The sequence below is a fragment of the Labrus mixtus genome, chromosome 3, assembly GCF_963584025.1.
Source record: "Labrus mixtus chromosome 3, fLabMix1.1, whole genome shotgun sequence".
Classification (NCBI taxonomy): Eukaryota; Metazoa; Chordata; class Actinopteri; order Labriformes; family Labridae; genus Labrus; species Labrus mixtus.
This window is the reverse complement of record NC_083614.1, coordinates 20,999,948-21,014,555: the sequence shown is the minus strand read 5'-3', so window position 1 is coordinate 21,014,555 and position 14,608 is coordinate 20,999,948. Positions and strand designations below refer to the sequence as shown.

Sequence of the window (14,608 nt, the reverse complement as noted above, 5' to 3'; positions counted from 1 at the left end):
CATACACATCGTCACTTTTGGGCCATTTCTCAGAAAAAAATTCTCCCATCATTCTCTGCCCTGCATGCATATTTTAGTAAAAGATAGAAGGCTTCACTGCTCACTAAAAGTCTGGGTTTAAACATTGATGGTTTGATAAGACTTTTACCCCACAGAAGTGTTTTAATCAGAGACCCCAGAAAGTCTTGTAAAGATAATGCTTTAAGGCCAGTTTCGGTTAATTCAAAGTTTTGAAATGTTTTCAGAAGTGTTGATAAAGTTTTGTTCTTAAAAAGCCAGAGAAACAAATGATATCATTGTCATTTCAGAACAAGAACTACAGAAACTAAAGTTTATCTTGGTGGACAGAAAGCCTCTTAACAGTCACTGAACCATCTGAAGTTAAAGTAAACACAAAATAGAAAAATTGATCAGAGAAGCTGCTCGGTACAACTTCAGCACATATAATTACAGTTTTCTTGACTCTTGACCCGCCACACACCAACAAAGTCATTTTATGGCTTAGAGTCCCTCCCCCCTACTCAGAGAAGTGTGTATACAGTGGACTCGGTACACTGTACAGACACAGACTACAGAGCAGACTGTGGCTGCAGCTGCTGAGTGCTAGAAATGTAAACCTGTCTGAATGTATGGGATTAGAGATACTCCCTCAATGCCCGCCTGGCCTGGTGAAATATCCACTCAAATAAACACACTCAGTCTCCAGTCTTCATTATATATCAGTTTTATTGTACGGACAGAAATTATACAGTTTAAGAATGTGAAACGTTCCTCGCCTGACAAACGAGGAGCCAGACAGGAAATAAACGTGTAAAAGAGGAATAGAAGCAGGGAGGTGGTCGGGTAGATGGATGCACCGAGGGGGGAGATGCTGGACCAACATGCTGAAATCTCACTTCTTGTGATGCCTGAGAAGAGAATAAAAATATTTAGATTTAATTTTAATAAGCCAAACCTTCCCCCCAAAACAAGTTAATACATATAAGAGAATAAGAAAACTTCTGGTTATCAAGGATTCTCAATTAAGAGAGGTTCCTGTAGCTGGCAGAATCTAATGACCTACTGTGCACCTCTATGTTGCCAAATCAATGCAGATTATTTATCCCCCGTTATGACTTGTTTGCAATATATGACACATAAAGGCACAAAGGTTCTGCCAATTGCTCAGCTGTTATTGGAGCACAAATCAAATAGAGGTGGGATTCAGAAACGGTCGATTGGGCTTTTGAAGTCCCTGCACGTCCACACAGGTGTAACTTAGGTTTTTGGGGAGTTAGTGAAGGGCTTAGGGACAAGAGAACAAATATGCAATAGACAATGTGGCTTATGAACACTTTTCCTTGATGGGAACAGTGACCCTCTGCATGGACTCGGAGTTGTTTTTTTACACTCAGACCTTGGCCATGGGGTTAGCCTGACAAAGATCTCTGCAGTGTTTAATCTGTCACACAGCACTTGAACCTCATAAAGACATGACAGAGTGTGCACAAGGGCCTAATTTGGTCATTGACACCTCATTGCTCTCATCACAAACAGCATCATGGGAGGGAGGCTGCAGTCAATCCAACACAAACACAATAAGCAGCCAGGAACCGTAAAGAACCTGCTTCAACTTCAAGTGTAGTGAGAGGGTTTGCCCACTGAGACGGCAGCTCAGTTTAAATTCCTTTATGTCAGTGACGAGTGGAACTGGGTTATGCTTGGAATCAGCAGAACAGACCTGCATTGTGTGTTATCAGTAATCCCACGTTATTTCCACTACACTCTGACAGCCTGTTGGATTTTATTAAAACCAGAGAACAATCTAAGATATGTCACCTGAAGTGTACTTTTAAATTGTGAGCAGTCAGAAAATCTTCTGATGAAAGAATGTATATAGTGAGAAAAGTGGCAGCTCTGGTTAACTCTGTTAGAACAAAACAGCTGCCGTATTTTCTTAGAAAGAATCACTAGGCTGAGACGTGATCTCTGTTGGTATACCTTTGCTCTGAGAAGAAGTTCTACTCATCAATGTACTCAAAGGGCTCAGGGGGCTCTGGTTCCTGCTCTTCCTCCTCGATTTTGGGGCCGTGGGCTGAGACGGGCTCCACCAGCTCCTCCTCCTCCTCACTGGTGTCCTTCATGATGATGATGCCACCAGTGTGGAGCTGATGACAGAAAGGGGGGGGGGGGGAAGGGAGACTCTCATTAGAACAGAACTGCTGATGTACTGCAGGTATTTATGTTTTAAGTGTCCTTGCTTGAAGTCAAAGGGACACACTGCACTGTATTTATTTATATCTCTCTCTTAAATGTGACAAGAAACTTGATGCTTATGTAACAGCTGGAAAGAAGGTGAAGTCAGCAGTTACATCGACTGCTGAGTTCACTCAGACTGGCTGAATGACCGAGCAGAAAGCAAACATGTCAGTACAATAAGAAGGTAGAACTGGAAATTTTCTAAACCCAAAATTCTCCAGTCCTTTTTCTAACGAACATTTTCTATACCAAGGGCCAGAGAAAGCCCCAAAAGGGCAAATGTTTTTGTTGGGACCCCCGATAACCTGACTGTACTTCAGGTTTTCATGCATTGTGTGCGGATTAGTTTGTCTTGAGTAACTTTGGGGTACATCCAACAAAACTCTAAATGCTTCTAGAGTCAAATCATTCAGTCAATAACCTACAATTAAGAAAAATACGAAGCTAAATAAACCTTCAAGAAATATTAATGTTGATGCACAATCCACATCCTATTCAACATTTCAATACAGTTTCATGGAACAAAGACTAAAGAAAAAAAAAGTGGACAAATAAAGAAAAGTCTGAGAAATGATTCAGTTCTTTCACACAATAAGCTTTCTATAAAACGGATTCCAAGAGGAGTCTATAAAACCTTTTCACTTCCTAAACTCATCTTTGAAGGTTAAAACAAACTCTTAAAAGGAAAGTATCCTAACACGTTTAGAGACACAGACACCATATTGTCACTGTATGCTATATGTTGTACACTGCAGTACTCCAACCTTAGCCTGCTAGACTTAAAATCATAGAGTATTTCCTCTCTACAGGACTGAGGTGAGCGCTTATTGGGTGACTGCACATCGTCCTGCAGTTTACTGCGGAACACTGTCAACATTTACGGCAGGGCAGCCGGCAGTCTGTTTATAGACTTGAAGAGAGGAGTTTCTGAGCTTGGAGACGTTCCAGAGAGGCCAAAATTAACCAGCAGGTTCAAATAATTCACATATAAAGAATGATTTCTTATAAAGTAAAAAACACTTTTCAAAGATACTTTTCTTTTACATTATTAAATGGAGTTTTAGAGCATGTTAAGATGATGAGTATAGTCTAAAGTTAGGAATATGTCACTATTATGCTAGAATCAGATTATCACACTGCTATAGTAAAGTGGTCTGGTAATGTAACGCTGTTGTTACCGGTTTGAAGGGCTGGTAGCGGCAAGTCTCTGGCATGTTGAGGACTTTGAGCTGAGCGGGCATCACTCTGGCCGGGTTCTCAAGGAGCTGGAAGTTTGGCTCTGCTTCTTTCTTCTTCTCTTTCTCCTTCTCTTCGTCCTTTTTCTCCTTCTCTCCCTCCTGGACTTCCTGTGACAGAGAGGAAGCATTTTCTACATCAGGTCAGAAATCTTTTGGTGTGTTCTTTTCTGTTGTGATTCAGTGCTTCATCTCGTGTGCATGTGCTGTTTTAATAACATAAGTGCTGATAACAGTCAATGGAATAAAATAAGATTATCATTATTTATAATGAGGGAGGAAAAGATTAGCATTTCCAACACACCACTTCCATCTTCTCCTCCTCCTTTTCCTTCTTCTCCTTCTCCTTCTTCTTGGCTTTGGCTGTGATGGACAGAACAGCCGTGGATACCTAAAATGTAGAGATAGAGAGGACATAGTAAGATAAAATCTATCTACAAACAAGGCTTCGAATACAAATACAAGGCTACTGAGAGAAAAAAGGCCGGAGATGACAACATCATAAATATATAATTGTAAGTCTGATAGGAAGGGCTCACATTATTCACAAGTTTATATGGAGAGAGGTGAACTTTCCCAACTAAAAGTATAGAAGAAAAGAAGTGAAAGAAAGAGGAATAGCAATGCTAATGAAGCTGATGTATTGTGGTGCCTCGGCCCCTCAGCTCTCACCTTCTCCTTCTCTTTCTCTTTGGGGACCTCCAGAGCGGGTGGGTAGGCGAAGGTGGAGGGCTTACAGTTGGATCTGTACTGCACCTTCGGCATCTGAACAGAGAGACAAGAGGAGTTTTAACAGATTTTCACCTTGTTCTGATCTACCTCAGAAGGAACAGATCTCTTAAGCCATGCTTAAGGTACCGTCTCTTTAAAACACCTTTATATCGTAAAAACTGATTTTAGATTCTGCTTCTCTCTGCCAGTCATTTCCACTGAATATGAAACTGAATGTATCAACAAAACAGCTGTACACCTCTTTCACACCCAGTTCTGTGTTATCTGAGCAGGTGCTCAGAGTTTTCCTTGTGGAGTTTACTTGAAATTCATTGAAACTATTCCAGTCCTGCCAGTATCATCAACAGCATGCACACAAGTGAAATGTTGATATGGCAGACAGACCTTCCTTCAGGTGCACACTAAACTTAAGACAAGTGCAGCAAAGAGAGCGGCCACTGAAAATGCTGTACAGCTTGGTTCGTTTTAAAGTTTACATTTATGTAGAACTGGTGACACAAAAAAGGGAAGCGCTTTTCCCAACACCTCTTTGCTTCACATATAAATGAGAAAGTGCTCCGTCATGATTACTCTGACATGCATAAAAGAAGATCTCCAGTCAGCGCAGCAGCCTAAACCTCCTGTTTAGTGTGAGCTTTCGCACCTTAACAGTGTTCTGAAACCAAGGGACAAAACAGTCCCTACGATCAGAGAGGAGCACAAAATGTGACGGGGGGGGACTTCATTTTTTTTTTATCACCTCATAATTCAGTCCATTAACTGCAGAGTGGAAGCAGAAAGAGGAGCTGTGAAGTGAAATCTGTATTCTGTTAGAAACATACCTAAAAGTTTGCTTGCTAAAAATCAACAACTGGTAAAAGAGGAGGATATTTTTGGTGCTTAAATGAAAAGAAAAGGTGCTAACAGGTGCTGACAAGCTCTGAGAGCAGCACAAAGTCTGTTAAACCCTGCTGTCCCCATCTCCTTCTGTCATTTCTCCAGAGTATTGTTGAACAGGGGGTGCACAGCAGAAGTGTTAAGGTGGGTTACAATGAAAAATTACTGTCCATCTAAAGTCTGTTTAAGACCCTAATATGTCACAGTGATCCCTTGGCTTCAGTGTGCGAGTGGCATTAGGCCAGAAAAGGCACAAAGTCAGGAGGGCCTCTTTTGGATGGTGTCAACTGAAAAGAAGCCAGGGATTTTCAGAGTGACAAATGTAGCTGCCACACTTTCATTTGTATCACGGCTTTTTAAATGTTAGAAACTCGGGTGTACAGATTTCAAGACACAATATTATATTCTTAGAAATGCACTCATTAGGTATATTCTAGAAAACTGTCTTTGGTGCTAAAAATAAGCATGATTAAAAAGGTTTATCTTTGCTGGGTACTCATCACAGAATGCAATATTAAATTACATTTGATACCAAACATTAACAAGAAATCCAGCATTTTATGACTTTTTTTTTGCTGGAAAGAATCCCTTATTTTATTCCTTTCTCTTACCTGGTGTTGAAAAAGGGGTCTTGTTATGTGGTCTTAATCTCACATACACACACAAACACACACACACTAGTCTATAGCCTTGTTAGTACCTTGAGGTCCTTGTTGAGACCAATTATGGCAGTTGGTGTAAAGGCCAGTGACAAGAAGTGTGAGAGGGGGAACCAGAACCAGAACTGGGTGAAGACCAGCAGGCCAACCATCGAGGGCATGTGTGTGTGACCGGTCCTAGACTGCAGAGAGATGGTCACATTACGTCCACCTGGACAACAGAGGACATAAAAGGTTCAGAGGGTTTTAAAAATAGTCACAAGACCTTCAAAACAAATTATTCTGTGATTAAGTTAGGTCTTTGTTTGGTGTTTTCAGTGTATTTGTGCGTGTGTTATGTTGGGTGTAGAGTGTGTGTGTGTGTATCATACTGAACAGATTTAAAAACGCAGGTCAACTTGGCATAAGAATTGTTAGATACAGGAGTTGGAGGTTAATTAGGGCACAGACCAGGATGGTCGCCACCCTTCAAATGTCGTCTTTTGGCTTCAACTTATCTGATCTTTGATACCAGGAAAGATTTATATTACAGGGACAAAACGGTGTGTCAGCTAAACCCAGGAATGCATTGTCTACAGCATCCTGCATTTAAAATTAAAACTAAACCTTATTCCTTATCATGAGATGTGAGCAACACAACTGATGTAACTTATTCACCCTCAGGTTCATGTGTACCTAATAAACAAACTAAGAAAACTCTTCCATTTAAAAAAAATAAATACATTTGGGCCATTTTTTCTTTTATTGGATAGGACAGCTGAAGAGAAGACAGAAACATATTTTGACAAAAGAGTATGGGATGACATGCAGCAAAGGGCCGAGGTCAGATTCGCACATGGGGCCCACGACATAACCGCCAGGCCACCCGGTGCCATTTTAAGCTTCTGTTCCTGGTTTGTCATCTCATTTGATCAATTTGCTCATCAATTTGCTTTGAAAAGAAGGTGATGAACAGGGGACAGGGTTGCTTCTTGTAGGAGTACAAAAAAAATTAAAAAATTTCTGGGACAAACGGTAAAGGGTGTTGGCAGAAGGGAAGACAGAGGGAGGGGGAGGAAGAACAGATACGAGACAAACAGGACCACTCTAACATTTTTACAGGACTGAATAGAAAACTTTCCTTTGAACAAAGGTATGTTACCAGGGAGTAGCCCTTCCATCTAAAAACTGAGACAATACCAGTTAAAATCATTGTTTTTCACTGATGATTTAATAACGGGGTCTTATCGTGACATCTGAACCAGTGTTGAAACCATTCCAGCCCCACTGATTGAACATTCGCCAGAATGAGTCACAAGTTTCGCTCTCAGCATCTGTACTTATGGGTCTCTTTAAAACTTGACAAAAGGTTGAGAGCACTTGACAGAGGGGTTCCCCCAGGCCTGCTGTTTTTGCCAAGTTTGGCATGCAAATTTTCATTGGAAGGAGTTGGCTGGGGAAGAGGAGTGATTGCTCAATGCTGTGATGAAAGGACAAACATAAACCTGCTTGCTGTGTCTTTTTGAAAAGACAAAATGACTGAATACAAGTATCTAGATAGGGCATGTTTTATTACATGATGAGAGCGAGGGACAGCTAATCAGTGCTAATTAATGTATGATATGAATTATTGAGGGGAAAGTCTGTTAAATGCAGCCTGAGCATGTACGGATAAGATGGAGAGAGTGTGAGAGAACCAGCAACAGAGACGGATATTTCCTGTGTAATGAGCCCTAATTGCTTCCGCCCGTCAAATTAAATACAATTACCTGTGCACCTCAAAAATGCTCAGTCTAGAAGAACGAGGAAAACGTTCACAATGTGAGAGCATTAACATCGCTGACATTCAAACAGCAGCGGCAGCTGTCCTGCCTGAATGTTTCAAACTGTACGCTGCACACAGAACTGTCCCGAAAACATTTGTAACTGATAGCCAGAGTTCAGAGCGAGGGAGGGGGTGGGGTGTGGGCGGGGCTTCCTGATTGCAAAATCGCATCGTGGGCAAGGATTCGTCTGGATGGTCTCACGCAGAGTCATCTTAGCATCTTTGCTAAGTTAATTACAGCTTTAACACCTGATTTGATAAATGATTACGGTTCTGTCTGTCATCAACATGGTTAACCTAATCATAACAGAAAAAATATTAAATAGTTCTTCAGGAGGCCATTTTATAATTCCATGATTAACACACATTGAAGTGATGCAAACACTCCACTTTGTGTAAGTTGCCACACCCGGTAGTGTATTTAGACAGGAGTGTAAACAGAGCTGGTTTCTCTCTGGTTAAACACACAGGGTTTTTATATTAGTGCATGAAAACTGGTTTCATGTCATACCTGCATTTAGAGTTTGTGTAAATATATGATGAAAATGGGTGTGTGTGTGTCTAGCTCTCTACGTGATGATGTGCAGGTCTTAAGGACCTCACACACATACAAAAACACGCAGCATGCTTGTATCCACAAACATTAGCGCAGACACACAAACACAGAGATTATCGGACAAACAGCAATCACTAGGGGGAGACCGACAGGCCATATGGCCCCCGAGCAGAGCAGAGGTGAGGTAACAACATCTGCTAATGTACCTTAGCATGATCTGTTCCAGAGACACAATGCACGGGTGGTCAACCAAAGAGGGATATTGTATTTGCTAGAGCTTTGAGGAACTCTAATTAAGACACAATCGCACAAACCCACAACACAGTTATGGCAGTTAACATTTTTCATAATTTCTGTATTATTGCTTCGCTCCTGAGGGCTAAATGATCGCAGGCAGGCAGGACCGCGTACCAGATTGAACTCCTTTGACTTGGTGACAGACTTTTGCCTACTGAGGAGATCAAGCTGTTGTCTTTCAACGTAAGAGTAAACCAGTTAGCGAGTAATCAAACTAATAATTACATTTAGTGACATCATGTTTGGGGACTCACCTGCATCAAGAATTCCCTGGGCAAGGATGGCGCCAAACTTTGCCATAACATCATCGTGCTTGTCATTTATCACCTTTGAATAAAGCTGCCTGAACTGGTTCACCTAAAACAGTGGGTATAGATAAAAGTGTTAAAGTCCAGTATATTCCAGCAACCCCCTGTTTTTTCATTTACATTTTACATGAAAATTTTATCCAAAATGATGTGAAAATGTAAACTTTAACATGAACATGATTTACAACAATGGTTCTCTATTTTAAAATAAGTCCTGTCCTTAACAGCCTTGTACCTGTGCATTTAAACATGCATTCCAAAAGAAAAAGTTTCATGTTTGCAAACCAGCAAAATGTCAATCAAAATAAAATAACTGGGTGTAAAGCTCAACTCTGGGGAGCTCAGCTGAATCAAACATCTTTAAGTGCGTAGTAGTATTTTTCATTGTGACTCCATTATGTGAATTGTATTAGTAAGCATCTCTTCTGGCTTTTAAATACTGCAGAGAGGGTGTATGGTGGCATCTTTTCTCCTCCGTCTTTGTCAGAGACTTCTTCATCTTCAGGAAACTTACAGATGTGATCTAAGCTGGCAGTAATGCATGTTTTCAAACTTGCACCCTGTTGGCGCAAAAACATATAGCCACACTAGCATTGTCACCCCCCCCCCCCCGATGATGATGTTGCGTGAGTGGAAACACTACCAGCAAATGTTAAACTTTGAATAAACATTGCTGGGTAGTTATTGGCCCAATTTACCACCATAAAACTAGAGGCCTCAGATGTCTGTCTTCAGCTGTGAGGCATATTTCAAAGTGAAGAGGTCTGCTGCTTTGAAATAAACAGACATGGATGTCATGCCACCTCACATTCCAGTATTTGTAAAAAAAAAACAAAAAAAAAACAGCCTCTTGCACAATCTAGCATACCGATTTGAGCTTTACGAAGTGTTGCTGAGCAGATGAGGAGTCTGAAAACGTGTCTGGCAAAGCTTAACCTTGAGAAAAGATGAGAAAGCAAGAGGGGCTCTGAGGCTGGTATGAGTGCATGCCTGGACTTTTCCCACTCCAGTCTTCTGTGACAGATGGCTTTCCCCCTGCATTTACAGGTCTGGTGCCTTTTGTTTTGGTCAAGTCTTTGCCTTGTCCCCTTTTTCTTTCTTTCACGCCTAACTCGCTCAAAGCACTGGTCTCAGTGGTATTAAGCATGATTTTAAGAGTCACTGAGGTGTTATTCTACAGACAGTCAACTTGCCACTTAGACAAAAAAACTAAGCAGCACCTCTTTGGCTTCATACATTTTTACAAACTGCTTTTTATTTTTTTTAAAATAAAAAAATGAAACAACAACATTTTCTGTTCTGTCCTAAACCTCTAGAAGAGGCCAAAAAGGCTGCTAAGAGAGAAATAAAGGGATATTGCACTTACCTTGGGACAGGTGACTTCAGTCTGCTGGATCATGATGAGGGCAGAGGCGATGAGGGCGCCCTGTCTCACATAATTGACTGGGTCGTTGGTCATAGGCTCCAGCAAATTGATGGCCTCCTGAAGAGGGAAAGGCAAGCCAAAACAAAAAAGGAATTGTTGCTTAAAGTTATGCTTTCTCCAACGGTTATTTACATGGATTAACCCTGTTTTGCTGGTAAACAATCAACTACTGACACGTTCCCAGCCAAATTAGGAGAAAATGAATAATGTAGTGTTTTATTGATTTGGAGCACAAAAAGTTTTGTCTGGTATAAAGGATAAAGGGTAAAGGACTGCTTTTAACTCCTTTAAAGTAAGTTTTTGTAGTTAGGAAGTTTGTTGTTTTGGCACAAGATCAAAGTAAGCGTGGGTCTGCTATTTCGATTTTTCACCTCAAACACGTTTTACATTTTCTATTTGCAACAGTGCTGATCAGTTCAACAAGGGTATTTTCATTTGAAGAACAACAGGAAGACAGATTATCAACAGACGCAACCAGACCACACAAATTAATGACATTAGTGTCATCCATATCTGGTTGCCCGGGACAACTGCCTAACAGTTATGACAAGCCCTGCCAGTTTCCTCCCATGAAGCAAATGATGTGAATGTAAGGAGTAAGGGAGGAGCCACTGTTTCCTCCTTGTATTCTGCTCTCTCCTCTGTTCTCAGCTGAGCAGTAATGGCCGTAAACCACACCAGGAGACTCAGAGGGAGGCGTCAGTCCCGCCAGGGAAAGACAAACAAACTAGGATGATGACAGTGGAGGTAAAATAAACCATGTTTCATCAGTGCTCTCAGCCCAGCTGGCTGAGACAACCGTGTACTGGGAAGAGAAGTCAGAGTGTAAAGCCAACACCAGCCAACCACATCCTGTTCCTGATTGGCTGTCGGGGAGTTTAATTGAGAGTATTTACTGTCAGGCCCAATCAGCAGTGCAGGTCGACACATAATGCAGCTGCTTAAGATCCTCTTAATCCATGTTCAGTTGTTTTCCTTCAGACTTATAACTCAGCATGAGATGAAGTTTAAATCGGCTTCAATTCAGCACCATAGCGGTGCCAGCCAAAAAGCTTGTGAAAACAAACTGGAACAGTGTAGAAACCGTGTTACCACCGCATAATTTTCATGTTCAAACAAATGTAAAAAAACTGTACCAACTGATGCTATTCTGAATGGTTCTTGGTATCTATTTATCTCACTGATATTTGGTAAATATATTTTCAGTCCCATTTGATTCTTAACATTTTTCCCTGCATTTATGCACACCCATTTTAATCAGCATAAAACAGAAAGAATGGGCCAATAATACAGCTTTCCTCTCTTGTTTTTATGTTGAAAATAATAAGTACTATCAAGTTCATCCATCCAGTTAAAATATGCAAAGCCCAGAGTTTATGGATGATGGGAAAGGAATGCACTGAATAAATAGGTGACCCACTTATCTTGCCACAACAACATTACTCTGACTAAGGACCTAATGGGTTTGAAAGTTTGGTCATGGTAAAAAACAAGCAGTGAGAGTTTTGGAGCTCCGTTGCATACCTCGGCCTTATCTCATTAAAACAGTCACTTTTGAACTTCAAGGCTCAGGATGCAATGAAAGACTCTGATTGGGCTTCACCACCTGAGACCTGATCAGCTGCATACAGACTCCAATGAAGCTAACTGGGATGACAGGGTATGGAAAGGTGACTGTCTCCTCATTTGGACCTTTTTTTAAGCTAATCTCTCAAGAAAATTACAAAAATGTATGAGCCCTACGGTGCTGACAACTATTACACTAAGAGATCTTTAATCTAACTGCAACGTATTAGCTAAGCCTTATTGTACACAACCAGGAGGAATATTCATTATACTAATGATTCCAACAGAAGTCTGCTGTTGTGCATACAACTAGTAAAATGCATACAAAATATATATATTTTCATTTTGGAACTAGGATTATTACAGAAAAGTCTAAACCTATTTATGTGGTTGGTTTATACATGGCTTGTTGAACAGAGTTAAAGGTATTAATAGATTGTTTTTGGATTATGAGACACTGTTTTGTCGGAAAACGATTAACATGAGCTTTAAAGCGCAAGACAAATGGGCTAGGTAACGTAACTGTACCTTATGATAAAGGGGAGGTACTCACCTTGTTGCCTGACCCAGCACAGCAGATGCCTAGCGCCATGGCAGCCCCACAACGCACATGAGGATTGTAGCTCTCTGACAGAAGAGACACCACACTGGGACACTGCTCAGGGGTCCTGAAGAGACACAAAGTGAAGGAGATAAGAAATGTATTCATTAGACAGAGTAAAAACATGACCAAAGAAAAGAAAGGGAAGACGGGTTATAACAGCATGAGTATGAAATGCAGGGCTTCGTCTTATTTCGGACATTTGTTAAGTCCTTAGGCAGTTTCTCTCATTGGTGCTGTTGGATAACAGGGGGAATTAAATATCTTAGCCAAACCATTTAAGACAAAGCTTTGGGTCAAGATTGCAATATTGCAAATGCTTAGGTTTCACATGACATAGAGAAATTAGAAAAAACTGTCCAAAACAACATTGTCTTTTAAGCACTGAGTAAGGTTATGAGTGAAGTTGCTAAGATACAGACAACAATCATTTGGCACTTGAAGTGGTCTTGAAGTGCCAAATTGATTTCAACAAAAACATGAAATATGTAATAGTTAAGTCTTGAGCTGTCTATACATTTTACAGATAACTTGGAAGAAAGGCAAAAAAACTAATGGGATTGGAGTAAACTCATACTTGGTCCCTCTGAATTTCACAAAAAGGTTTGATCTTCCTGAGTAGGCTTTTTGAGTAAAGAATTTAATAAATGAGGAAAGCAATTATAAAAGTCTCCCAATTAGAGTTTTGTGGAATCAGTCAAGAAAACAACATATGAAGAGGCAACAATAATCACAGTAGATGGGATACTAGTTTATAAATGCAAGATAATCCAAATTTATGTTGTGGAGGGGTTACAGAAACTACAAAGGTTTGTGCTGAACCTCCATCTGATTTGAACCAATAAATAGCCTCAATAAAGCCCAGAAAACAATGTCTTAATGAGCAGAAGCTTCCCTGGGTTTTGTGTTCAGTCCTTTACAAATATATATAGCAGCATGTTCTCAAAAATTATAATCTCTCCTCGCTTGATTATCCATTTGTTATCTGAATAATCCAAATACCATATTTGAGCTGAGCTTCTGTGTCCAATCTTCGGGGGATCTAGATCACTTTTTCAATTATACCCACAGGGATAGTTTAGTCTATTCTGGTGGTAAGATGATGCGCTTCAATGCATACCTTAATGTGGATCAGATCCTGAAGCAATGAAACAATGTAATCTTTAGGCTTTATCTGTAGAACTGACTTCATCTGATCAACATCTTGTTTGTGAGTTGAGGTCATTAAGTCTCTAATAACTGCCTTTGCAGCTAAAGCATAGCATGAAGTCCATCCATTTCTTTTTAAACAGTGCAACTTTTGAGGCTTTCTATGGTAGTCTATTCAATCATGCCATACTCAAATCAGATCTGAGGACAAAGAATAATAAATGAGCTAAGAGTCCAATATGACCAATCCACAAGAATCACAACAATATCTTTGAATGCCAAACAGTACCAATAGCTTCAACAGTCAGGGTGGATTAAAGGCAAAGGGGATACAGGTGTGTGCCTAGGGCACCACATTCAGGAAGGGTGCTGCGTAAAAACCCAAATGTTTCAAAGAATCCCCCTACATGATGTTACATACAGTATAAGCAACTTCTTTACTTTCTCTCTTTTTGTCTTGCACGGCCGCTTGCTCACTACGCAGCGTCCGACACAACTGCAGCAGGAGAAGAAATGGCCGAGAGCCTTCAGATACAAGAGGGACTAAAACTATGAAGAAAAGAGTGGATAAGAAGTCAGCTTCTATAGTAACTACTCAAGACTGAGAAGTTGCTATAGAGGCTGATTGTAATGCCTAGATTGCTCTTCATCGTGATCATTTGTTCTGTTGATTCACGGGCCAAAATATGTCTGATCCCACTGCAATCCTATATGTTTTGCTGACAGATAGAAAGACAGGCAGAAGGGTTTGAAGGTGATGAATGCCGTAGAGAAAGTGACAGTTGGTTCGACTTTTACAGTGCAGCATGACATTGCATGGCCTGTATCTGAAAATGTGTATTTTGTTTAATAAATACATTTTATTTGTTTAAAAAAAAAAAAGGGGGGGGGGGGTCAGGACAAAGTCTGGTGGTTTTAAAATAAGTGTTTTAAGAAAAGTCCCTGAAAAAGTCCCTTGGTAGCACGGTTACCAAAATGTATGAAGTCGTACTATCAATAGTCCTCAAAGCTTCTTCACGCATGTCATTCCCAACTTTCGCTATCAGTGATTACCGACTCTACCCCCTATCCTTTCTTTAAAATAAAACTATAAAATCTGGTAACAAATTAGAATTTCCCTTGCTACTCCCTTATCTTAACAGGTGAGCCTTGTGGGGTAAG

The 14,608-nt window shown here is 40.5% G+C and overlaps 1 protein-coding gene across 1 annotated transcript in view; it reads right to left on the bottom strand.

Annotated features, from left to right (window-relative positions):
- Nucleotides 1–708: 708 nt before the first annotated feature.
- psmd1 (proteasome 26S subunit, non-ATPase 1) overlaps nt 709–14,608 on the bottom strand; it is a 30,333-nt gene continuing 16,433 nt past the window's right edge. The window contains exons 17-25 of the mRNA XM_061033718.1: nt 12,251–12,365; nt 10,072–10,188; nt 8,652–8,754; nt 5,782–5,951; nt 4,146–4,238; nt 3,778–3,864; nt 3,417–3,584; nt 1,981–2,147; nt 709–908 (exon numbers count right to left, since the gene is read on the bottom strand). Coding sequence (XP_060889701.1) covers nt 2,001–2,147; nt 3,417–3,584; nt 3,778–3,864; nt 4,146–4,238; nt 5,782–5,951; nt 8,652–8,754; nt 10,072–10,188; nt 12,251–12,365 — 1,000 coding nt within the window. The 3' untranslated portion in view covers nt 709–908; nt 1,981–2,000. The remainder of the gene's footprint in view (nt 909–1,980; nt 2,148–3,416; nt 3,585–3,777; nt 3,865–4,145; nt 4,239–5,781; nt 5,952–8,651; nt 8,755–10,071; nt 10,189–12,250; nt 12,366–14,608) is intronic.